The sequence below is a fragment of the Nannobrachium achirus genome (genome assembly GCF_963921795.1).
Source record: "Nannobrachium achirus genome assembly, chromosome: 11".
Lineage (NCBI taxonomy): Eukaryota > Metazoa > Chordata > Actinopteri > Myctophiformes > Myctophidae > Nannobrachium > Nannobrachium achirus.
The window spans coordinates 31,034,204-31,062,132 of record NC_137820.1 but is presented as its reverse complement, the minus strand read 5'-3'; the positions used below and the strand labels follow the sequence as shown (position 1 = coordinate 31,062,132).

Sequence of the window (27,929 nt, the reverse complement as noted above, 5' to 3'; positions counted from 1 at the left end):
TAATCCATTACATGCAGTGATTAATGAATGTAAATAATACAATTGATCTGCAAAAATATAACAATATGAATAAAATACCTGAATTTTGATGTTAAATGTGAAGGCTAGGGGTGCATGCATGCATGCTAATTGCCAAATGACGCCCCTGGGTTTTGACGTCAGGAAGTACAAATAATTGACCCCCCCATAAATAACCCATGGGACAGGGCGTCTGCTGCGAGCACAGCACGGCACAGCACGGCACAGCACAGCACAGTGAGAGGTCCAGCCGTTAGCCAATAGCCACATCCAACTCCACTCACACACCACACACATACACGCAAACACACACACAACACAACACGACACCACCTCCACACAAACACCCTGCTGAAAGATGCCCATTTCGAGCAGCTCCTCTTCCTCCATGAAGAGCATCCGCCGGGCGGCTTCCGAACTGGAGAGGTCTGATTCTGTGACGGTAAGATCAGGCTATATACCAGTAAAAAAAAAGAAAAAAGCTTAAATTGGATTGGATATGACTCCAATCAATTGAATTAGAGGGGCCAGTGTTACATGTGTCAGCCATGTTAAAACCGTAGAGGACTGACTGACTGCATGTGTCAGAGGGCTGAAGCCGCTGCGCGCACGGAGCGCCTTTACGCACCGGAGCTGTCCAATGTGTCCAATGCAGTGCGCGACCATGGAAGCGTGGTGCACTCAAATCACACATTTGAGTTGTATTTTGGCAAGTTGCAACAATACGGTAGGCTGTATAAACTGCATTTGAGCAAAGCCGTGTATGTTGTTAATTGTTATGCCTTTTTTTGGAGATGTGTAAAGCAGTGGTTCCCAAACTTTTCACAGCTCAAGTCAAGACCCAAAGGAAAGATTGGACGTTTGCCCTGGACCCAAACTAGTGAAAATTGCGGATCTAAAGTTCTCTCCGAGCCGCGTTCGCGCCGCGTTGTGAGCTTGTATAGCCTACTTCTGACTGTGAATATGTGTTTTCTAATTTATGGAATGTCTTAGATTTTTCTTTTATTTATTAAAGAAATGATTTTTTTTACTGTGAAAATCTTAGCTTTTGGGGGATTCTTTTTAAAAATTTAAACTAACCATAACACTAATTAAAAACTAAATTAAGGGACCCACAAACATGTGTTATTTTTCTTTATATCCTCATTCCTCGCTGTGTCAATCCCCCATGTAGCCTACTAAGCTGTTACTGCTAACTTACATCTTATTAGTGTGCACTGCAAATACAACTCAAATTAGTAACCCTTGCGGATAGGCTGTTAGGATAGGCTTAACTAAATTAAATCAACACGATTTTTCTATAGAACGCTGGTTCCCAAACAGTGTTTTTATGGGTCCCTTAATTTTTGATTTCCTGCATTTAGTTTTTAATTATTATTATTTCAAAACATGTAAAAAATAATAATAATAATAATCCCCCAAAAGCTAACATTTTAATGAATTAAAAACAAAATTCAATGATTTTTGCATTAATTTATACAATAATAAGAAATCAAAGAAAAATCAAAGAAATTCCATAAATTAGAAAACAAATGTTTAAGAAGTAGTGAAAATAGCCGATCTACAAGCTCACAACGCGGCGCGAGCTTGTAGATCTGCTGTTTTCAAACGTCTAATCTCTCTTTTAAATATAAATACAAAACGAACGGTTTTGGACAAGGTTTCCACCCGACAACGACGATACTGTATATCTGTGTGTGTGTTTCAGTCGCAGTCTCCCAGGTTCGTGGGCAGGAGGCAGAGTCTGATCGAAGATGCTCGCAAGGAGAGGGAGGCAGCGGAGAGAGAGGCTGCGGCCGAGGCGGCGGACCCCGCAGAGCACATCGTGTTCGAGGAGGACGACGGCAAGGCTCTGCTCAACCTCTACTTCACCCTGAGAGCCTCCAAGACCCCCACGCTGTCCCGATCCCTCAAGGTGTTCGAGGTAAGAGAGGACGTCCGACCCGAGTCCCCGCTGTAGGGATGGGACCATATAGCCGGGGATCCAGTCCCTCAAAATGGGAGAGGACTTGTGATGTTCTGCCGCACTTTTTATTTCTGTTTTATCTATTAGTTAGGTCATTAAGGTCCACAGAATGAGAGGCCTGCTCTGCCAGAAACATTGCGAAAAAAAGTTATGGCCAATATGTATATTCACTGTCCCATTGACTCCACTACACAGGAAAGGAAATATATAGAAAGAATTGCAAGCATTTGTTTTGCACAAAAAACATGGGCTTGGGCTAGAAAACAGACCAACAAAAGTGATGACTCATCACTTTTCACAGTCATCACAGTGAGCAGGCCTCACATTCTGTGGACCTTAATGATCAAACTAATAGATAAAACAGAAATAAAAGGTGCGGCATAACATCACAGGTTCAACGTTATTCCTTGAGCTTTTGGGCATGTGGATCCCCGACTAATATGACAGTTTCATGTCACGATTATTGTGACCAAAGAAATGAGATATAATGAGATATACGATTTACGATATTGTTATCCATTATCCTGGGGCGGAACGTTTGCAAAAAAAAAAAAAAAAAAAAAAGCTCACGACGTGTAGATCGGCTATTTTTTTTGCAAAGAGATTTAAGATTAAGATCCCAACTATTTGTCACATACATTGCCGACGCTGTATGCAAGATCTGTTCTCCACATTTGACACAATCTTGGAGTGGTGAGCCGCAGCCGTGCTGCGCTCAGGAAATCAGTAGTGATAATCTAACCCCCCCCAATCCAGCCCTTGATGCTGAGTGCCAGGCAGGGAGGCACTGGGTACCATTTTTGCAGTCTTTGGTATGACCTGACCGGGGATCGAACCCACGACCTCCCAGTCTCAGGGCGGACACTCTAACCACAAGGCCACTGAGCTGGTTTATTTGGTAAAACATGAAAAAAGACAGTATCAAGTATGTTATTTCCAGGTCTGTTTTACCAGTTATAGAGGGTTTAAAATTCTGAATCAAGGAACCCGCTAATTAATATGTACATTCATTAGCCGGCCGCGGACGCCCATCTGAAAATATGTTGTAGCCTAATGTGTTGTTAAAACAGAAAAGCAGATTTGTTATAGGTGGCTTAATAAGACAAATTGGAAAACATTTGAATTTGTTTTACTCTCACAATTCAAATTTCATTGTCATGTTCGAGAGCTATAGGGGTCGCGGTGGCCATGCTTAATTATTTTACTGAAACATACAGTAGGCTATATCAGTTTTGTATTTTATGTTACAATACTAAATGTTAAACAATTGAGTACCTGAGACGAATAACAGTCTAAGTCCATATTTACATTTTATGAACATATATATATATATTTTACAAGCACACACCGCCTCGCACCGCGAGGCGTTGTGTGCTTGTAGATCTGCTGTTTTCACTACTTTTGTGCGACGGCCTTGTATGATGAAGCAGGGCTTTACTTTGCGAAAGAACGTACAAATTTGGAGATACAAGGTTTCCACCCGACAACGACGATATACTAGTGTTCTTGCTGCTCTTATACCACCATTATTACTGGGGTTGGTGGGGGCCAGACAGTAGCCCCCACCAAATGGCCCGCGGGCCGCCTATTGGGGAACCCTAGCCTATAGCCTCGTCGACCTTGAGCATAGAATGTAATTTAGACAGCATGTTATGTAGACAGATGCCAGGTTAATTTGTAGATCTGGTATCCTAACGCTTTTATATCTTCAGTGCACAGATTATTTATTTTTTTGATATTATACTGTTTAAACGTTAGACTGTGGGTAGGTGCTTGGTTTACCTATGATCCTAGATCAGTGGTTCTCAACCTGTGGGTCGGGACCCCCAGGGGGGTCCCCAAATTATTTTTGGGGGGTCCCCAGATGATGAAGTTAATGTACAACATTGTTTTCTCTCCCAAGAGTAAACAAACCAAAAAGTTTAAGTGTATAGATGCCTCGCAACGCAAGCCGTTGTGAGCATGTAGATCGGCAATTTTCACAATAGAACCGTGTTATACAAAATTTAATTCCTCAAGTGATCGTCAGGGTGAGGGGGTCCCCAGTTAAATTCTGATCATTTTGGGGGTCACGGCCTGAAAAGGTTGAGAACCACTGTCCTAGATGACTATTTCTGTATGCATTTGATGTATTACCTGTGTTTAACCTTGCTTTCTGTGAATGGCTCTGGATTAAGAGCATCTGCCAAATGCCTAAATTGAAAATTGTATGTGTCTCAGTGTTGATTTCGTAGACTAAAACTATGACAAAATTGTTTTTTTCAATGACGAAAACGAAATAAAAAACTCACAACTGCGACGCGTTGTGAGTTTGTGAGCTTGTAGATCGGCTATTTTCAGCACGCAACCAAGTGTATAATCAGCCATTACAATGTCATCAAGGCCTGCCAAAATGCATTTTAGTTGACTAAATCAACTGTAGATTTAGTCGCCTAAAATCTTATGATATTTAGTAGACTGAAATTAGACTAAAACTAAAACTTTTCAGGTGACCAAATTATGACTAAAACTAAAAGACATATCATTCAAAAGACTATGACTAAAATCGAAATCTATTGCTGTCAAAACAACACTGGTGTGTGTCTGCCTTTGAAGACCTTTGAAGCTAAGATCCACCATTTGGAGACGCGGACATGCAGGAAGCCCAAGGACGGCCTGGAAGGCCTGGAGTACTTTGTCCGCTGTGAGGTGCACCTTTCTGACGTCAGCACGCTCATCAGCGCCATCAAGAGGATCGCAGACGATGTCAAGACCACCAAAGAGGTTAAATGTAAGACGCACCCCATTTCCATTACCATTATTAGGTCACGATGTGAAATACACAGCGGTACAAGCTATGGTTGTATCACTGTGTACAAGCTACAAGTGGGGAGGAATCAATTGGCATAACGGCTAAATTGGGGAGAAAAGGGGGTAAAAAAGGGGGTCTGTGTGCCAGGGACAAGGTCTAAAGTTTAGACTCTAATTATTCCAAATCTTTCATCACAACGCGTTGTGAGCTTGTAGATCAGCTCTTTTTGAATAGTATCGTCTTCGGTCTCCAAAATCCCATAGGACCATTGGATCAGTGGCTTCTAGTTTACCACTGCAGTGCTACTAACACATTTTGCTGGGGGCCATCTGGAACCCCTGCAAGGATCCCTGGGGGTCCCCGGACCCCACATTGAGAACCACTGCTTTTAAGTCACTGGAATACAGACTGTCTGTAGACTGTCCTCCCGGAGTCATTCATTTTTGTCTAATTTCCCTTTTCTCCTCCAGTTCACTGGTTCCCAAAGAGAATAGCTGAATTGGACAAATGTCACCATCTCGTCACTAAGTACGATCCGGATTTAGATCACGACCATCCTGTGAGTATATAAAAGGCTTCTTTCTTAGCGTGTTCAGCAGAAACCCATTCTCAGTGGAGAGAGACCTGGGTTAGATTCCTTCACCGTGGGGTTAGCTCTTCCAACCAACACTATTGTCAGTGTTTTGCGGGTGGGAAGCCAGAAGGGGATCGTGACCTCTGTTGCTGCACTAGGGACTCCTACAGGTTGGTCTGGGTATGGCTCTATACACAGAAACCATATTGGAAAGAAATTGGGCCCCTGCCTTACTTTCTTCACGGGTCTTACTAATGACACTAATGAAGGCTCTGTTCCATTATCATCAAAACAGAGTCAGGGTGTTGATATTGTTGTATGTCGGCACACTACAGTGGCGTCAGTTCAGAAAAAGCTAAGGTATGGCAACATGACTGGTGTCTTGCACGCGTGCAACGCCTTAGCAACAGCATGATACATTTATTTTAAGAAGTACATTCTATTTTTCCCCCTGGTTTCTACGGTTTCTTGGGCTGGATATGGCAGCCTGGAATGGTTGTACAAGTGCAGCTAAACTTGGCATGTTAGTAAACGTGCCACAATTAACAATAATGCATTGCACCTGTGCAGCTGACCTGCGGAACCTGGGAATATACCATCTTGTCAAGCTGGGGAGAATACAAGTGTGGAGAATATAATTATAATACCTTGTTAACTCATTGAATGCCCTTTTCAAGATGGCCGCCAAGTACCAGGATGCCACGTTCTTAAATTTCTAGTGCACGGATCAATTTTTAGTGCACGGATCGTGCATGCCCATATATGCACCATATGTGTAGTACTTTTTAACAGCTTTCAAACAAAAAAATCCGCTTGGAAATCCGTTCAGGCATTCATGAGATAGAAACCTTCAAAGTCAGACAAAACAAACACTGCCACCTTCCTAAATTTCTAGTGCACGGATTAATTTTTAGTGCACGGATGGTGCACGCCCATGCCTAGATCATGCACCATATGTGTAGTACTTTTTAACAGCTTTCAAACAAAAAAATCCGCTTGGAAATCCGTTCAGGCATTCATGAGATACAAGCCTTCAAAGTCAGACAAAACAGCAATTTTTGACATTTTGAAAGATGTGTTTGTTATGGGGCTAAACATGCAATTTCGCAATTGCGATCATGCCTAATACATTTGAGGCATTTTTAGAATTTTTTTTATAAAAACATTTTTTGATTTTTTTTTTTTTTTTTTTTCAAAATGGCTTCCAACTCGGGAAACTCGGGCTGTGGCAGCCTGGGACTACTGTAATAACTCGGGAAACTCGGGCAGAAGTGCATGAAACGTATTGACACCCATATTACAGAAAACTCACTTGCACTGCTCCACCTTGGTTTTCTCATTAATATTCTCATGCAGTCATTATAAGCAACCTGCAGTTTATACATGCTAGCCTTCCTGAACTTGACACACAGGGGTGCAGTATACTAAAGCAATAAGCCACAATAGGCGAGTGGTTACCGGGGTAGTATACACCGGCTGAGAGGTGTTGGGAAACACGAGGCGCAGGTTTAAGATTTAATTTATCGTAATATCGTCCTCCGTCATGCACTGGGATCAATTCACCTTTTATTTGCCAGCTGCATATCCGGTACCACTTAAACCCTCTATAATTGGTAAAAGGTACTTATAATATACCTACTTAATAGTCTTTTTTTCACTCTCTATCAAATGTCTTTGCCAAAAAATAGATCTACAAGCTCACAACACGTTGCAATGCGACACGTTGTGAGCTTGTAGATCGGCAATTTTTTTGGCAAATGTTACGTCCAGGATTTTGATTATAGCGATAATATCGTAAATCACGTTTTCTTTTGTCACAATAATCGTGATATGACATTTTCATGACGTCCCATCCCTAGTTTGTAACTCATAGAGTGTACAAAATGGAACCTTTCATTTGTACACTCTTATGGTGTTATGGTGGTCCTTGAAATCAAAACATTTGAAACCACAGCACTGGAGAAACCCGGGTGATTGGAGCATTTTTCTTGCATCAGGGTGCAAGGGTAGAACGACAACGTTTCAATGTGTCAGGTCACAACGAAGATGTAATAGACATCGAAACGTCGTAATGTTGTCTCAAGCTTTGAGCTTGTAGATCTGCTACTTTTGATGCTTTTGAATTTGAGTCCTGAAAAGTAACACGTTTTGGACGTACCGGTAATAAGGTTTCCAGTTTCCACCCGCATTTATTTATTTTAGACAAAATAAATACATAGGCTTACCTTACATCAATAAAAAATATCAGTTAAAAACTTGCCTACTAGGCATGGGATGATATGAAAATTTCATATCACGATTATTGTTGCAAAAGAAATCACGATTTACGATATTATCGCGATAATCAAAATCCATTATCCTGGGGCGGAACATTTGCCAAAAAATAGCCGATCTACAAGCTCGCAATGCATCGCAACGCGATGCGTTGTGAGGTTGTAGATCGGCTATTTTTTGGCAAAGACATTTGATAGAGAGTGAAAAAAGACTGTATCAAGTACATATATTATAAGTATCTTTTACCATTTATAGAGGGTTTAAGTGGTGCTGGATATGCAGCTCTGCAAATAAAAGGTGAATTGATCCCAGTGCATGACGGAGGACAATATCACGATATGTTAAATTTCCACGATACGATTATCGTGAGTGTTTTTTTATCACGATAAACGATAATATCGCTTATCGTCCCATCCTTATTGCCTACACAGTGGTGTATATATGTGGTGTGACCTCATTGTTGACCTCATTTTGTACAGGGCTACACAGACATGATCTACAGACAGCGGCGGAAGATGATTGGAGAGATCGCCTTCAGATACAGATAGTAAGATGATCATCTCTTCACACTCAACCTCACACCCTGTCACTTCTTGTTTATTAGTGCTTGTTGCCTATTTTAGATACTAGATTATGTCATCCCGATGCTTGTTCACATACAGTACAATAGGCTTTGTAATAGTTATTTAGATAGATAAATAATTTAGAATGCAGGGGACACATACGGTAATATAAAAATGTTTAGTGACAAATACCCCCAAACAATTACATTATTATTATGCATCATTGATATTAAAAATAAAATGTACTTTGTAAGTCTTACTTTTCAATAGTTCAGTATTTTTAGAAGCATGTACTTTTGAATTTAGAAATATTCTTTTATGCCAGTACTAGTACTCACGTACTAATTTGACTACTTTCACTAGTAATATTCTGACCAGGAATATCTATACTTTGACTCAAGTACTGGTGTTGAGCACATTTGTCCACCACTAGACAACCTGATGAATGAGTAAAAGTATGTTTGTCTGCTCTGGTCCTCAGCGGGGAGGTCATTCCCAGACTGGAGTACACAGAAGAGGAGATAAGCACTTGGTACTTGATTTATTCATGACATCTATTGTGTATCATTCTGATTGTGTGTTTCAGTTGAGCCTATACATGTGACCATTTATAATATTGGAAATAATTAACGTATAGTACAATTCCTTATTGTTTAATATTTTGCTTGCTGTGCAATACCGATATATACAGTATATGGGGTTGGCGTAGAACATACATACATACGTACGTACGTGCGTGCGTGCGTGCGTGCGTGTGTGTGATTGTCTCCACCAGCCAAAAGGCATGGGAGAGTATGTTTTCCCCTCCGTCTGTCCGTCCTTCCGTCCGTCCGTCCGTCCGTCCGTCCGTGCGTCCGTCCGTGCGTCCCTCTAGTTTGTTACCAGCTAATCTCCGCGCCAAACTGAGCACACACTTTAACTCCACCGATAAGTGGAAAACTTTGTATGTGCACTCCCTAGACAGAGGTTAAGGATAAACCTTTGCCCTGCATTTTTCACATTTGCATTTTATAGCGCCACCAGGAGGACAACTTATGTAAAACACATTACTCCATCAGATTTTCTCCAACAATCATGCAAATCAGTACACAGTATCTCTATAGTCATGTGATCAAGAGCGATCCGTATGATATTTCATATTCCATCTTAATTGGCTAATATTGGCTTCCAAAGTTTGCAGGATTGCTCAGTTTTTGAACAAAATGTGTCAAATCATCAGTGCAGCTTGCGATTACTGTGAAATTTGCCACATATATTCCCACTAGGTCAAGGAACAAATGCTACCCTTTTCACATTGGACCATTATAGCGCCACCAGCAGGTAGACTTTAGCAAAACACATTTTTGGAACACAATGCCTCAAATCATACATGCAGCATCCGATTGCCATGAAAGGTCTAAGATTGCCGAAGAACACATGCTACCCATTTTACATTGGCCTATTTATAGCACCACCAGGACGCCTGGCCTGTTGGAGACCTGTGCTCGGAAGAGCACTGCTTCTAGTTATATTATTAATTATAAGCCTGAAGTGTCCATATTAACCCATCATGACCAAGCAGCAAGACATTACAGCACTTATTAAATCGGCTACACAATACAATTAATAATTTGACTCACAGACTGCTGAAATTGTTGCGCTGAGCGTCCCCAGCGCAACATGGGTCGCCTTGGAAAACAAGGAAGTGCTGATCAAATAGAATCCATTTTCTGATACTGCGTCGCAGACAATTGTACAAGTCCCTCTGATCCGAGTCCAAGTCGAGTAGCAAGTCATTTGGTCCAAGTCTCAAGCAAGTCTCAAGTTAAGTCGAGTCGAGTCACAAGGTTATGTCAAGTCGAGTCGAGTCACAAGGTTATGTCGAGTCGTGTCGAGTCACAAGGTTGTTTGTGCCCACTGATCAGAGTGTTTGGCTGCTTCCGTGCTTGTGCTCTCGCTTTAGTCGCTTACATGCCTGTCTCCAATCAATCAATCAATCAATCAATCAATAAAAGTGTGAACCTATAGCATGGCGTTCACGACTGCTTTGGTGAGTGGCGTAGTGTTGACGTTAACGACCGCCCTGCCGGTCATATTAGAATGATATTTGCATAAAAAAAACAAAAAAAAACAGCCTACAATGAAAAAACAACAACATGCTATAAGTTGTCCGAGTCAGCATGTCTCAAGTCAAGTCGAGTCGAGTCTGGAGTCATTCTCTTCCAAGTCAAGTCGAGTCGAGTCTCAAGTTTTTTGCCCTCAAGTCCGAGTCGAGTTGCAAGTCGTCAAATTTGCGACTCGAGTCTCTATGACTCGAGTCCAATTGTCTGCTGCGTTGTCTATTTCTCACCTCAAATGTTTTCAAAAATATTCTTGAGAGCAACGTTTAGTTTTACGCTGTGTGTATGTTTACATGGCTGACATGTTGGATGTGGCACTAAATTCACGCAGCGCAGCCTGAATGCAGCAGGTGCTCTGAGCCTTGATGATTAGGCAGCGGTGCATTATAGAGCGCAGCGGTAATTATTCACCTATGATTCACCGCTGATTTCAGCGCTTGACCAATCAGAATCAAGCATTCAACCAAGCTGTGTAATAATATATATATATATATAAGTCTTAACCCCATGCCGTGTCAGTTTATTCCTCAATGAGTCAGCTTCATAACGTCGTTGTCGGGTGGAAACCTTGTATCTCCAAGTTTCAAATGTGTACGTTCTTTCGCAAAGTAAAGCCCTGCTTCATCATACAAGGCCGTCGCACAAAAGTAGTGAAAACAGCAGATCTACAAGCACACAAGTTGTGTGCTTGTAGATTGGCTGTTTTCACTAGTTTAAATCATTTATTAAATGATAAATGCAAAACAGACGGTTTTGGACAAGGTTTCCACCCGGCAACGACGATAAGCTTCTTTGTTACACGTGCTAATGTGAGTCATGGCGGTGTGATTTGGCCACCATAGTTATTTTGATCAATTAGTGACAGATGGAGGGTGCTATTAAAGCAATCTAGATATCAGCTTTAGGTCGTCTAAGTGCAACATGTCAGCGAGGGTACAGAAATAAATGCTTTCATTCAATGTATCGCCACTCAGTGTGGCAAATGGTAATGTGTGGCTACTATCAAGCGATGATACTGCTCGAACTGCTCTGAAAGCTTGCATTAACAACTCTGATATCTGCTGTGTTTGTAGAGCAGGGGTTTTCAACAGGGGGTCCGGGACCCCTAGGCGGTCCTCAGAGTTACTACAGGGGGCCACCAAATCTTTGTGATAGGATCATTCTTTTAAATTAACAACTTGAATCGCATCCCTATTCTGAGGAGAACTTTAGCCAAATATAGAAGATCTACACAAGCTCAGAGCTTGTAGATCGGCGATTTTTGGTGTAGAGGTAAGAAAGTACAGAGTGAAAGGTCTAGTTAACTAAAAACATGAATCCAACATAGACTGATGACAGTGCTGTCAAACAAGTCTAAGAATCTATATGAAATCGATGAGAATCTGCATCACACATTTATACAAAATGTAGAGGGGGTCCCTGCTTCATCGCTCTCTCAGCTAAGGGGTCCCTGGCCTGAAAACGTTGAAGACCCCTGTTGTAGAGAGAAAAAATAATTAATTAATTAAAATGTGGATAGAACCTTAAATTGAATAAAACTTGAAATGATCTGCAACTGTAATCAGATACTCAACCTCCACACATGTACGGTACATGCATGCTACTCACTCACAGATAACATAAAATGCTTTTTAGTACATTTGTTGAGGTTCTCTCTTAGAGTAACATGGATGGATAGGATCAGGAACGTGGACATCAGAGGGACAGCGGATGTTAGATGTTTTGGAGATAAAGCTAGAGAGGCCAAACTGAGATGGTTTGGACATGTACAGAGGAGCGATAGTGAGCATATCGGTAGAAGGATGCTGAGTTTGGAACTGCCAGGCAGGAGGCCTAGCCCCTAGAGCAGGGGTCTTCAATGTGTTCAGGCCAAGGACCCCTTAGTTGAGAGAGAGAAGAAGCAGGGACCCCCACAATCTGTTCATAGATTTCATTGTTTGACAGCACGATCATGAGTGTATTTTGGATTCATGTCAATGTGTGTTTTCAGATATTTAACCACTTGAACTGTCAATAATAAACTTGACCTTTCACTCTGTACTGAATCTGCTCTTTTCCCCCTCTACACCAAAGCTCTTTGCCGAAAATATTTTTTGGCTAAAGTTCTCAGAATATGGACGCTATAGGTTCAAGTGGTGTTCACGTGGTTAATATAAGAAAGGAGAAAAAAAAAGTCACACAAAGATTTGGAGGACCCCCTGTAGTAACTCTGAGGACCCCCTAGGGGTCCCGGACCCCCTGTTGAAGACCCCTGCCCTAGAGGAAGACCAAAGAGGAGAGTTATGGATGTATTGTACAGTATAGTGAAAGAGGACATGAAGTTAGTTGGCATTAGAGAAGAGGAGGCAGAGGACAGGGTGAGATGGAGGCAGATGATTCGCTGTGGCGAGCCCTGAAGGGAACAGCCGAAAGGAAAAGAAGAAGTACGTTAGTTTTCAACATCACGGATGGATTCAGGGTTCCCACGGTCATGAAATTCCTGGAAATATTTTGAAATTCGAAAAATATTTTTTCCGGTACTGGAAACGTTTTGGAATTGATCAAGGGTCCTGAAAGGTCCTGGAAAAATAGCTATGCATTGTTTTTGGTTATTGATTTTGTAATAACCTCTGAAATGACAAATTAAACATTGGCCAAATTGTCAAATATTTGAGGCAGAAATTGTGAAAATAGCCGATCTACGCCTCGCAACGCGAGGCGTTGTGAGCATGTAGATCGGCTATTTTCACAATAGAAATGTGTTATACAAAATTATTCAACTCTTAGTGCTCGTCAGGGTGCCGGGGTCCCCAGTTAAAATATGATTATTTCGGGGGTCACAGTCTGAAAAGGTTGAGAACCACTGGCATGTCTTTGGGCTTTGCGCATAGGAGTAAGCGACCTGTTATTGAGCTGAATTATTGTTATATAATGTGTAGTCCTGGAAATCGGGTTAAATATTCTGGGAAAGTTTTGGAAATTACTTGGTCAAAATGTGTGGGAACCCTGTGGATTGCAGGAGAACGGTGTACGGTACCCTGAGGGAGCTGTACAACACCCACGCCTGCACGGAGCACCTGGAGGCCTTCCGTCTGCTGGAGAGGCATTGTGGGTACAGCCCAGACAACATCCCTCAGCTGGAGGACGTCTCTCGCTTCCTCAAAGGTAACAACCAGGGACATGCTGGGCCCCTGATTCAGCCCGGGAAAAAGAGTTGGAGAGGCCCTCATTGCGCGCTATAGAGAGAGATCTCTCTCTATAGCGCTGCTGCTACTCAAAGATTTGCCATTTCAGATCATGACAAGTGACAAGCCAGTTGAGTTATTTTTCGTCATTGTCGGGTGGAAACCGCGAGGCGTTGTGTGCTTGTAGATCTGCTGTTTTCACTACTTTTGTGCGACAGCCTTGTATGATGAAGCAAGGCTTTGCTTTGCGAAAAAATTTACAAATTTGAAACTTGGAGATACAAGATTTCTGCCCGACAGTGACGATTTACTTTGTTGGCCGCCCAGCCCCAAAAATGGAACGAGTGCCGACATTTTATTTTTATTTTTTTCCGAATGGCCGGCCTTAATCGGCCGGGAATGAACCGGCCGTTCGGGAGTTGTCCCACTTTTCCCAATGGCCAGCACGTCCCTGGTAACAACCTCTCTTTGGTTCAGTCAGACAACTCTGTAAAACAAATGCATCGCTGAGGGGCGAGCGGTCGACACAAAAAAGAGAAAGAAAATGGGGGCGAGCGTTTCGGTGTGAGCCTTACGGTTACCACTGTATACAGAGCTTTGTCAACAAGTTTATAAAACTACATGATGTTTATTTTATCTAACACAGTCTTTTCTCTCTTTCTCTTACACACGCACATACACACACGCACACACACACACACAAACATACACACACACACACAAACACACGCACGCACACACACTCACACACACACAGAGCGCACAGGGTTCCAGTTGCGTCCGGTGGCAGGTTTGCTCTCGGCGCGGGACTTCCTGGCCAGCCTGGCGTTCCGGGTGTTCCAGTGCACGCAGTACATCCGCCATGCTTCCTCCCCCATGCACTCCCCTGAGCCGTGAGTACACTACACTACACTCTACACTACCCTCCTCTGTTCCTCTCCCATGCACTCCCCTGAGCCGTGAGTACACTACACTACACTACACCACCCTCCTCTGTTCCTCCCCCATGCACTCCCCTGAGCCGTGAGTACACTACACTACACTACACTACACCACCCTCCTGTTCCTCCCCCATGCACTCCCCTGAGCCGTGAGTACACTACACTACACTACACCACCCTCCTGTTCCTCCCCCATGCACTCCCCTGAGCCGTGAGTACACTACACTACACTACACTACACTACACTACACTACACTACACCACCCTCCTGTTCCTCCCCCATGCACTCTCCCCTGAGCCGTGAGTACACCACGCTACACCAGTGGTTCTCAACCTGTAAGTCGGGATCCCCAGGGGGCTCCCCAAATTATTTTGGGAGGTCCGCAGATGATTAACTTAACTAGGCGCCCTGGCCAACTCGGGAACAATGTAAATAGGGGATGAATGCCACGCCCTTTAATGCAAACCCCATTATACCTGTTGTCATAGGATCTGTTTTGACCATCTGTTTGCGTGTGTCCATTTATGCCCATATATGGGGATATCTGTCTGTCTATGTCCATTTTATGTCCATATGGAGATCTCTGTAGAAGCCGTTTTGACCATCTGTTTGCCTGTGTCCATTTATGCTCATATATGGAGATATCTGTATCTGTCTGTCTGCATCCATTTTATGTCCATATATGGAGATCTCTGTATCTGTTTGTCTGTGTCCCTTTATGCCCATTATGGAGATCTCTGTATCTGTCTGTGCCTCCGACTGTGTTGCAGACACAGTGCTGGTTCCCCCTTTAATGCAAACCCCATTATACCTGTTGTCATAGGACCCGTTTTGACCATCTGTTTGCCTGTGTCCATTTATGCCCATATATGGAGATATCTGTATCTGTCTTTTTGCGTCCATTTTATGCCCATATATGGAGATCTTTGACCATCTGTTTGCCTGTGTCCATTTATGCCCATATATGGAGATATCCGTATCTGTCTGTCTGCATCCATTTTATGCCCATATATGGAGATCTATGCAGACACAGTGCCGGTTCCGGAAAACCCTGATGTCAGACATCAGAATCCGAACCTTTCGTGCTGGTTCCAGAAAATCGCGTATCGGATCGGGTCGAGGCCGGGCACTGCACTACCTGCTGCGGCGGGGAACGCGCGTGCCGAATTTGAAATAGGGAATGAATGCCCCACCCTTTAATGCAAACCCCATTATACCTGTTTATATGCGTCCAATTTTTGTGTCCATTTTATGCCCATATGCCCATATGCGATTCTGAACATTTTGCGCCGGTTTTGGAAAACCGTGTGTCCATTTTATGCCCATATGCCCATATATGGAGATCTCTGTATCTGTCTGTGTCCCTTTTATGCCCATTATACTCTAGCCCAAATGCCCATATATGGAGATCTCTGTATCTGCCCATATATGGAGATCTCTGTATCAGTCTGTGTCCCTTTTATGCCCATATACGGAGATATCTGTCGGGTCGAGGCAAGTGAGAGCAAGTGAGAGCCTTCGTAACTCACCCCTTACTTTACTTACAGAGCGCCCCGGAGTTCCCTAGCCCCTGGGCTCCTTATTCCCCTTTATTATTTAAGTTTAGCGTGAGAGGGAACTGCCCGGGCTTATCCACATTATTCACCTGGTTCTCTTAAAGACACAGCCCGCTAATTCCCCGGAACCCAACCGCTCTGAAGAGCACCCTGAACTTTGCTCACCTCGAAGTGAGAGGAAGAAAGACTTATGTTTATGCCACACTCAGAGAGATTTTTTGTTGACTCATCTAGTGTATGTGATGTCAGAGCCTTTTATGAAGTGATGTCACAATGAGTCAGCGCTTGCTCCGGAACAGCCCGATGTCAGTCATCTCCGCATATGGAGATTCCAAACCTTTCGTGCCGGATCCGAAAAACTGTGTATCGGGTCGGGTCGAGGCCTAGCTAAGAACGTAGGCAAAGGTCTGAGCTGTCTGTGTGCGAAATTTGGAGTCTGTAGCACCAACCATGTGCTGTCAGGGCTCATCCATGCGATTCGGGCCAATTCGGATTCGGCGTCCATTGGCTTCAATTAGTAGTCAGGACTCCGCATATGGAGATTCCGAACCTTTCGCGTTGGTTCCGGAAAACCGCATATCGGGTCGGGTCGAGGCCTAGCTAAGAACGTAGGCAAAGGTCTGAGCTGTCTGTGTGCGAAATTTGGAGTCTGTGGCACCAACCATGTGCTGTCAGGGCTCATCCATGCGATTTGGCGCAATTCGGCCTCGGCTTCAATTATTAGTCACGATGTGCGACATTATTTTCTCACTCAACAGTAAACAAACCAACATAAAGTTTTAAGTGTAGAGAGGGTATATGCATATTTCTAGAGTGACAATTTAAGGACTTTTTAATACCTCTAAAATGAAAGATTAAACATTGCCAAATATTAGAGGCAGAAATTGAGAAAATAGCCGATCTAGGATGGTTCCATTTGTACTCTCTCGGAGTTACAGATCTGTAAGGGTCCATCGGGCACCCCTAAAAGGAATTCTGAGTGTACCTGGACACCACTTTGACCAATGCCACAGGTTTTCAATGGAGACACAAGGGGCGCCAGAGGGGCCAATTGGGAATAAGAACCATATGTCACGCAAAATGTATCCAAAAGACCTTACCACTAGCTATAGAAATAGGCTGGTTAATTGGTACTTCTGAAGAGGACAGAATATGTTTGTTATGTGACTTGGAAGAAATTTAAAATGAAATAGGCCTACATTTTTTATTTTATTTTTACCGTCCATTATATGAACTAGAAGCTGGGCCGCCCTTCGGGCGGCCCAGCGTCTAGTCGGCGACCTGGCCAACTCGGGAACGATGTAAATAGGGAATGAATCCCCCGCCCTTTAATGCAAACCCCATTATACCTGTTGTCATAGAACCCGTTTTGACCATCTGTTTGCCTGTGTCCATTTATGCCCATATATGGAGATATCTGTATCTGTCTGTCTGTCGGCGTCCATTTTATGTCCATATATGGAGATCACTGCAGATATAGTTCTGGGTCCATTTTATGCCCATATGCCCATATATGGAGATATCTGTCTATTTGTGTCCATTTTATGCCCATATATGGAGATCTCTGTATCTGTCCGTCTGTGTCCCTTTATGCCCGTATATGGAGATATCTGTTTATCTGCGTCCATTTTATGCCCATATATGAGATCTCTGTCGCTTTTTGTTTGTTTCTTCTTTAAGCAGAATACACAGCCTGCTTAAATCTGCATCATTCAAGTCATCCTCCCAGTCCCACGCTTTGTCGCTTGTCTTATGTTTGTTTTTGTCTCTTTTATTTTCTTTTTTGGATTGGACCCCATGAATGCCCCATCCTTTAATGCAAACCCCAATATACCTGTTGTCATAGGACCCGTTTTGACCATCTGTTAGCCTTTGTCCCCACCCTTTAATGCAAACCCCAATATACCTGTTGTCATAGGACCCGTTTTGACCATCTGTTTGCCTTTGTCCCCTTATGCCCATATATGGAGATCTCTGCACACACAGTACCGGTTGCGGAAAACTCTGATGTCAGACATCAGCTCCGCATTCGGGGATTCATTTTATGCCTATATCTGGAGAAAGCGTGTGCCGGTGGGAAGAACGGTTCTCGAGATTCACATACATACATACACATTCACAGAGATTTTTTGTTGACTCATGTGGCGTACGTGATGTCACAGCCTTTTATGAAGTGATGTCACAATGAGTCAGCGCTTGCGCCGATTTCCTCCAGAACAGCCTGATGTCAACAATCAGCTCCGCATAAGGAGATTCCGAACGTTTTGCGCCGGTTTCGGAAAACCGCGAGTCAGGTCGGGTCGAGGCCCTGCACTGCACTCCGCGCGGCGGCGGGGAACGCGCGTGCCGAATCTGAAGCCGGTGGGACGAACGGTTCTCGAGATACGTGGATTACAAACAAACAAACAAACAGACAGAGATTTGTCGCATTTATAGATAGATGAGGATGCGATTACACGAGAGTAGTAATGGAAAAAAGTGAAATTCTGTTATGGAGTTATTGATTTGTGTGTGTGTGTGTGTGTGCGTGCGTGCGTGCGTGCGTATGTTTTTGTACGTTTTTTCAAGACAGATATTGCTAGGTCTGCTCTGCTCTAAATCCGATCATGCTTTTCTTCAGACCGAAGCTTTATGTTCTCTGTCTCTGTTGCTTTATCTTCTCATCAGGGGCCATAATGTTGTTTTGGTCTCTCTCTCTCTCTCTCTCTCTCTCTCTCTCTCTCTCAGGGACTGTGTCCATGAGCTGATGGGTCACGTGCCCATGCTGGCAGACAGAACCTTCGCCCAGTTTTCACAGGTGAGGACGAGGCCGCTCTTCAGGGGTGTCACACCAAATTCTGGGCACTGGGTACAGACCCGTTTAGACTGGGAACGCGTTATTGCGCGTTATTTTGTGCTTTAACTATGTATGCGATAACGTCTTGCTGCGCGGTCATTATGGCTTATATGGACACGATGGGCTTAGCGCCTCGGGGAATTGTCAGCCTGAAGTGTCCATATAAGCCATAATGACCGTGCAGCAAGACCTTATAGCACTTATTACCCGGCTAATAAATACAATTTATAATTTGACTCAAAACTAAAAACAAAACAAAGAATTTCCTTGTTTACAGACGGCTGAAAGTATTCCACACGGTCGCCTTGGAAAACAAGGAAGTGCTGATCAAACAGAATCCATTTTCTGTTTTCCGTCTATTTCTCGCCTCAAATATTCTTGAGAGCAACGTTTAGTTGTAAATGACGCTGTGTGTTTGTTTACATGGCTGACATGTTGGATACAGCACTAAATTCACGCAGTGCAGCCTGAATGCAGCAGGTGTCCTGAGCCGTTGATTAGGCAGCGATGAATTATAGAGCGGAGCGGTCATTATACGCCTATAATTCACCGCTGATTTCAGCACTCGACCAATCAGAATCAAGCATTCAACCAAGCCGGATAATAATGAAAAATAGCAGAGCTCAACTTTTTTTGCAAGTTAAGGACCCCCAAAATGATATGTATTTGGCTACAAATCCCCATCTCAAAATATTTAGTTCCAGGGACCCCCAGAAGCAAAATTTTAGTTCGCTTAAGTTCGCTTAAAGAATACATATATTCGACTTTTCAAAAATAGCAGATATACAAGCTTGCAGCGCGGCACTCGGTGCTGCGCTGTGAGTTTGTATATCTGCTATTTTTCAATAGCTAAAGTATAAAATAATTAAGGCCCCTCCACCTTGGGCCTAATTACTCGGTCCCACTTTTCACCCCCTTGTGACGCCCCTGCCGCTCTTACATCCCACATTCTACTCCTTTCTTGCCGCTCCATGCACTTCTGATAAGCTGTGATGATGTAGTTGTTATGATGAAAGGATGTGGCAGACTATATGCGGTAATGTTATAACCTCTGTCCAATGTTCTGTTGTAGAACATCGGCCTGGCATCGCTGGGCGCTTCAGAGGAAGACATCGAGAAGCTGTCCACAGTGAGTGGCTGTCCCTCCCCATTTGAAATGTTATTTTTGTTTAGTATATCGTCGTTGTCGGGTGGAAACCTTGTTATGTCCAAAACCGTTCGTTTTGTATTTATCATCTAAAAAATATACTAAACTAGTGAAAACAGCAGATCTACAAGCACACAATTTTTGTATTCCTTTTTTCCATGAAAATGACCATAAACATGTTTGAAAGTGAAATAACCCTTTGACATTCACTGCCAGAGTAAATACATAAATAATCCAGCTCCTGCCAGCAAAATCTGTGTATTCCTTATGTTTTTTCCGCAAAGAATATCTTAAAAAATTACTTTTTATAAAAAAGTTGATAAAAGTTGATCGGCGGGGAACCCCCTATTTAAATTGTTGATCAGGCAGTTGACCGGCAGGGACTGTGTTTGAAAAGGAGACCGGATCTACGGAGTGTGTGGTTTAAAGCAGGTACAACTATGGAGATGAGTCCCGGTCAGAGGACTCGGAAATAACCAGACGTTTGGTCGCAGTCAAGGATTTATTACAGCTGTGGTCTGTAAATATCAAACAACAAACATACATTTCACTAATGTGTAAACAATAAAGTGCAACAATAATAAGAACTGTAACATCAAATACTGTATAGACGGGTTTCTGGTCCACGTCACGTTTGATTCGGTACCAAAATTAGCCAATGAAACCAGGCTTAACCAGCGCTCCCCAAAACAACAGGTTTGGGGATTGGACGGACTGATTACATGATACAGTCACCTGTGCATTTAGTCTCAATGTTTGTAAACAAGAAACCGGTCTATATCAATGTACAATATCAATATACTGTAGCAAATACAGACTATAGAAATAAAGGTACAACAATTCTTATCTTTTAACAAACCAAATATGCTGATACATTCACAATGTACAGTACGATGCCTAATACATAATGTATCCAACATACCTTTATGCACAATAATAAACAGGGATTGTAGTACAGCAAACTGAAGAGCAGGACCAACTCTCAGTGAAGACAAACACAACTGAACAAGATAGGCAGGACAGCAGGTTTATATAGCCTGGCTAATCAATGCGAAACACCTGTCATCAGATTGATCACACAAACAGAATCAGACATCAAAAAGAGCATCAAACAATGGAAATCAACACTTCACTTTGAAGAAGGCCAGGATGACCTAGTAAAGATTGTCATGACCTTGGGGCAATATAGAAGGTGGGGTCAATGAGGACTTTCCTACAGTGTTGACTGTTTACTTGTCTGATTGTCCCTCAGCTGTACTGGTTCACAGTGGAGTTTGGCCTGTGTAAGCAGAACGGAACGGTGAAGGCGTACGGAGCTGGACTGCTCTCCTCGTTTGGGGAGCTGGAGGTTCGTACAGTGCAGTGCCAACACACGTCTTCTCTAGGGATGGGACGATATGAAAATGTCACATCACGATTATTATGACAAAAGATTTACGATATTATCGCGATAATCAAAATCAATGTGGATCGGCTATTTTTTGGCAAAGACATTTAATAGAGAGTGAGAAAAAGACTATATCAAGTATGTATATTATAAGTAGGCCTACCTTTTACCAATTATAGAAGTGGTACCGGATATGCAGCTCGGCAAATAAAAGGTGAATTGATCCCAGTGCATGACGGAGGACGATATCACGATACATTAAATCTCCACGATACGATTATCGTGAGTGTTTTTTATCACGATAAACGATAATATCGCATATCGTCCCATCCCTAGTCTCATCGATGCGGAATCTCCAAGCTAATAGAAACAACAGCTTCTCATAGTCATTTGGAACATTAGCAGGCTGTAAGAAATAGAAGCTATTGTAATTGCATTTATATAGAAATTTAAAAAAAGTTTTAAACCTAAAAATTACCAATGCTGCCTAGTAGTGCCTACCGATGATTTCTGATATTTCTGAACCTGTCTACTGCCCTCCTCTAAGACAGTGGTTCTCAACCTGTGGGTCGGGACCCCCAGGTGGGTCCCCAAATTATTTTGGGGGGTCCCCAGATGATTAACTTAATGTGCAACATTGTTTTCTCACTCAACTGTAAACAAACCAACATAACGTTTAAGTGTATAGAGGGTATCTGCACATTTCTAAAGTGACAATTTAAGGACTTTTTAATACCTCTAAAATGACAAGTTAAACATTGGCCAAATTGTCAAATATTAGAGGCAGAAATTGTGAAAATAGCTGCTGCGTTGTGAGCATGTAGATCTGCTATTTTCACAATAGAACTGTGTTATACAAAATCGAATGCCTCGACTCTTTAGTGCTTGTTAGGGTGTGTGTGTGTGTGGGGGGGGGGGGGTCCCCAGTGAAAGTACGATTATTTGGGGGGTCGCGGCCTGAAAAGGTTGAGAACCACTGCTCTAAGACACAGAGTGAAAATGGGTTACCTGGAACTTTAATATTTTTTCCTCTTTGTCTCCCCCTCTGTCTCTGACAGCACTCCCTGTCCGACGAACCTGAGAGGAGGGAGTTTGACCCCGAGGCGGCCGCGGTGCAGCCTTACCAGGACCAGGAATACCAAACCGTCTACTTTGTTTCTGAGAGCTTCGCAGACGCCAAGGAGAAACTCAGGTACGCACGTGCTGCACGTTGACGCATGCACACACCGGCACGTGCCGCGCTCGCCGCGCACGCACATACCACATAGAGTCTTAGACTCTCTCTCTCTCACGCACACGCACGCGCGCGCACGCACGCACGCACACACGCACGCACGCACAAAAAGCAACACTTTTAAGACGCAGAAAGGGTTATGTGAGGACAAGGTCAGAGAACAGCCAGCCAGTCCCCAAGGCCAGGCAGAAAGGTTTGTAGTGTTGTTGTTTGTCAGCCCTGTACGAGCCAGCAGACAGCTGTTACCAATGTATTCTCTCTTACCCAGGCAAAAGAAAACGCTGTTTTGTTTCACTTGGCGGCCAGATCAAATGTTGCCTTGCGAAAACAAGTAGCTTTAGTTTAGTGAGTGTTTTCGCTGCATTTGGTCTTTCTAACTAGGAGACTGCCACATGACATCTCTCCTCCTGTAAATGGATGAGTGTACCAGTGGTATAAAGTGTAACTAAGTACATTTACTCAAGTACTGTACTTAAGTACAGTACTTGAGTAAACCTCAAACAATTTTGAGGTACTTTTTCTTTACCATTTTTTTTCAATACTTCTGCTACATCTCGGAAGCCACTACAATTATTTGACAGCATTAGTTACTAGTTACTTTGTAGAATTTCATTATTATTACAAAACATACTTTACCCACTTCCACCCTATAGTACCGGTATATACATTTCAACAATTTGAAAATAGCAATTTTCAATGGTATTTTCAATGCTATTCGCAACACATTGTTGTGAGCTTGTAGATTTGCTATTTTCAAAAGATTTTTTATAAATTGTATACATTTGAAAACTTGAAATGGGACATTCTGCATAATGAGTACTTTCTAGTTTTGGTACATCAAATACTTTTTGAATTACGAACTTTTACTTGTAACAGAGTATTTCTACATTCTGCAATATTGATACTTTTACTTAAGTAAAAGATCTGAATACTTTTTCCCACTACTGGAGAAAGCAGGGACGTGCTGGCCATTGGGAAAAGCGGGACAACTCCCGAACGGCCGGTTCATTCCCGGCCGGTCCAGGCCGGCCATTAGAAAAAATAAATAAATAAAATGTCGGCCTTCGTTCCATTTTTGGGACTGGGCGGCCAACAAAGTAAATCGTCACTGTCGGGCAGAAACCTCGTATCTCCAAGTTTCAAATTTGTACATTTTTTCGCAAAGCAAAGCCCTGCTTCATCATACAAGGCTGTCGCACAAAAGTAGTGAAAACAGCCGATCTACAAGCACACAACGCCTCGTGGTTGCGAGGCGTTGTGTGCTTGTAGATCTGAAGTTTAAATCATTTTTAAAATGGTTTTGGACATATAAGGTTTCCACCCGACAATGACGAAATATAACTCATGTAATTGGCCCACTGGCTTGTCACTTGTCATGATCTGAAATGACAAATCTTTGAGTAGCAGCAGCGCTATAGAGAGAGATCTCTCTCTATAGCGCGCAATGAGGGCCTCTACAACTCTTTTTCCCGGGCTGAATCAGGGGCCCAGCACGTCCCTGGGAGAGAGCGTTGGCGTGGGAAAACGTTTGAATGGTGTTTTATATAGGGATGGATGGATTAGGTCTCAGGTGCTGAGGACAGCAGGACATGTGATTTGCCCATCCGTTATAGAGAGTATGCACATTCATGGTGGATGTACGAGAGGTGCAGACAGGATTCAAGATCCAGGTTTTCTGACACAAACATCTACTGGTCCTTGAAAGGAGGGGAATTTCCCCCCGGCTAAGAAAAATATTTGGGTTTACGAGAAGGTTTCAGACGGTTTGTCGGTAGAAGAGATTCCTGTAGGTTGACCGACTTGTATTTTTTTGTATTTTTTAATATATTCACATACGGCGGTTGGGTTGCGGTTTTCGCCTCATTCCGTTCGTCTCTTTGTTTGGCTGCCTGTAACTGCTTAACCCTATATACTGCATATAGTTGACCCTCCCCCCGAGGGCTCTGTCCTTTTTTCCCCCTTTATACTAAATCTCACCAAAAGTAGCTCACTCCTGAGTCCTGATTGCGACGCGTCCACGTTTTTCCCAATGACCCTAAGCGCAACGGTGGGGGCGCGGGGGGCTGCAAGGGAAAGGAGCGCTTGTTTTCGGTGATGACGACGGAGACGCGCTGTCTCGGGCGAGTCGCCGTGTCGAGCGCTGTGGGCGCATGAGCCGACTCAGCGCCGTTACCGAGTTATGTGCCGTTATGGACAGAATAGTAAATCTTTGCACGGTCCAAGTGAACACAGCAAAGCGCTCCCTATCTCCTTGCCAACCACTGGCCCCCACCGTTGTGCTTAGGTTCCTTGGGAAACGCCAGGTCGCTATTGCGACGCCGGACACGTGTCCCATAGACCAGTGGTTCCTAAATATTATCGTGTCAAGGACCCCCAAATTGACACTTATTAGCCCACGGACCCCCATTTGAAAAGATATGCCAGGGACCCCCATAAGAGATTTCTACGGCTCTAGCAGTGATTCTCAACCATTTTAATTTCAAGGACCCCTAGTTTGACATGTATTAGGCTACAGACCCGCATTTAATGGCATTTATATCTCTGAGACCGCGTTAGTGGCTAAAGCCTAACCACTAACCAGAGCTCTTAATTGCTCCCTTTGAACTTCAAAGGGGTTTTGAACTGCAGTAATTGATTGAGCCATACAAGTGTCAATAGCTCGTTAGTCAATGAAAGCATCAAAGAGTTAAGACTACAACCTTTTTGATGTCTGTAATGAGAGTGGAGGGGGGATGTGTTTGTATACACACAGACTCGCCTGATTGGCTGAATGGTTTTGAACCAGGCCACCACCCACCACGTGCCCCAAGCCTACAGCCCTGATTGGCTAACCCTTTCTGGTGGCTGGTGGAAATAGAATCTCAATCGTGAGGGTCCAGACCACACTACACAACCACTACCGCCAAGGGGTGGTGTTGTGCAGTCTGGTTTATTAACCAGGCTACAATATGACATGAATATGGTACAATGACCAAAGTACCATGACTGGAAGGTGAGATTCATAATCATTTCCAAATCTTCATTCAGAAAGACGTGTGCATGTGGTCATGTTGACTCATGCATAATTCCGGCTTCTATATCTTGCATAGTGAACCATGCAGTTGGTCTCTTGCAGGTGTGGCCACTAACACAACATGGTAAATGGTGCATGTACTGTATATGGCGCCTTTTCCCTTTATCCAAGTGTATTACATTCACCCATTCACACACTTTCATATCACCAGGGCATTCACAAATAGTGATTTTTAGTATTCAAATTATTCGACCTCAAAGTATTCGAATAGTCTAATATTCGACAGGACTGGCCAATCTGGCCAAACTGTCAAATGAAGTAAGAGGCGAACATTGTGAAAATAGCAGATCTACATGCTCACAACGCCTCGCAACGCGGAACCGAGTCACATTAAATGTAATACCTACAATTCCAAGTGCTTGTCAGGGTGGGGGTCCCCAGTTCAAATATGTTTATTTTGGGGGTCACGGCCTAAAAAGGTTTGAGAATCCCTAGTATAGAGCATTAACAAATTCATCCACCAGGGGCATTGACAACTCATTCTTATGACTTCCTATCTAGCCAAGCTTGATAAACTATATATTTTTAAAAGAGAAAACAGTAAAAAATAAAACTAAGCGAATATTCGACTTAGGTGAATAATGTCGAATAGTGACTTTGATATTCGAATATTCAAATATTTGGTGAATGCCCTATCACCTACTGTATCATCGAGCAATTAGGGGTTTATGCAGCTTATGCAGCTTTATACATTTGACAAAATAATATGGCTGCATATCTCGTACAGTTTTATGCAAGCATTTTTCTGAGTTGTCCCATCTTCGCGTGGGTCTAATTAATGACCTTTCTCCAGGCCATGCATATGATAATTCGGGCCATGCATATGATAATTTGTTTTCTGTAGGCTGCTTGCTAAATTTAAGTACTTCACTTCCCCCACTTTCACCTGAAAGATGCATAAGCACTGGGCAAGTGCTTTGTGCTATTGTTTTTGAAGTTCTTTTTTTGTAGTTTCAATATGCTAAACCTGATCCCACCTGAAATGGTACTGCTCAGTGCTTTGTCCCTACTGTCGTTGAATGGCTCGACCATGATGAAAAGAATAATGTCAGTTTTTAGTATGCTAAACTTGACCTCAAGAAACCACAAGAGAGGTATGCACTCTACAGAGTGCAAGCCTTCTAGCTATTAAAGGTTTTTATGGGTGCTTCACTTTCTACACCAGGGGTCTTCAACAGGGGGTCCGTGACCCCTATGGGGGTCCTCATAGTGACTACAGGGGATCCACCAAACCATTGTATGATGGGGAACATTGGCCGGCAGCAGCGTTGTGAGCTTGTAGATCGGCTATTTACAGAGAGTTGGTGTAGAGGGCAAAAGTGCAGATCAAGTACAGAGCCAACGGTCAAGTTGACTATTGAGGGTTTAAAAGGTTAACTGTCTGAAAGCACACATTAACATGAATCCAACACAGTAATAGAAAAGATGAATAATTTTCACAACACTGATGATAGTGCTGTCAAACAAGTCTATTGATTGATAGATTGAAGAGTTTATTAGCAGTTTGCAATCGGAAAAAGTACAGTTTCATGACTGTACAAATCACTGGTACAAGGTCAACTAAAAGGAGATTCTAGTAAGCTTTATGGCTTATTTACACAGGAACTCTAGGAAACTATCTATGAAAAAAGTTTTATCTGCGACACAATTTTATACAGAGTATATAGTGGGGGTCCCTGCTTCATCTCTCTCTAAGCTAAGGGGTCCTTGACCTGAAACACATTGAAGACACCTGTTCTACACATGGACCTAAGGCTGTCAAACTGATTACTGTACATAATCGTTCTAATTGCGATTATTTGACATAATCACGATTATTTTTCATAATCGCCATAATCGTACAAAATAGTCGAAATAGCAGATGCGACGCGTTGTGAGCTTGTAGATCGGCTATTTCCACCATCAATGCAATTTTTTTAAGTAGTAAGTTGTCGGATATGTCAGTAATTTCTTTGTGTATTTAGGTTATGTGTCATATCTGCCATGTGCCTAAAAGCCAAACAGAAATGTAATTGTCAACGACAAAAGCACAATTTAATCGTTCAATCGCAATTATTTGAGTGACAATTAATTGTCATGTAAAATGTCATATCGTGACAGCCCTATGGACCTGAATGACTTGATTTGGCTGCTCTTCTCCGACAGGACATACGTGGCCGGCATCAATCGGCCGTTCTCCGTGAGGTTCGATCCGTACACGAGCAGCATCGAGGTCCTGGACAACCCGCTGAAGATCCGCGGAGGCCTGGAGTACGTGAAGGACGAGCTCAAGACCCTGGCGGACGCCCTCAACGTTCTGTCGTGA

The 27,929-nt window shown here is 43.1% G+C and overlaps 1 protein-coding gene across 1 annotated transcript; it reads left to right on the top strand.

Moving 5' to 3' along the window:
- Positions 1 to 376: 376 nt before the first annotated feature.
- th (tyrosine hydroxylase) lies at positions 377 to 27,929 on the top strand (the record flags this gene model as incomplete). Its single annotated transcript, XM_080737757.1, has 13 exons — positions 377 to 460; positions 1,733 to 1,942; positions 4,580 to 4,754; positions 5,246 to 5,334; positions 8,103 to 8,170; positions 8,668 to 8,718; positions 13,284 to 13,429; positions 14,207 to 14,342; positions 18,675 to 18,744; positions 19,856 to 19,912; positions 21,183 to 21,278; positions 22,376 to 22,509; positions 27,770 to 27,929. 13 exons carry the CDS (start codon positions 377 to 379, stop codon positions 27,927 to 27,929), a joined length of 1,476 nt encoding a protein of 491 aa, XP_080593883.1.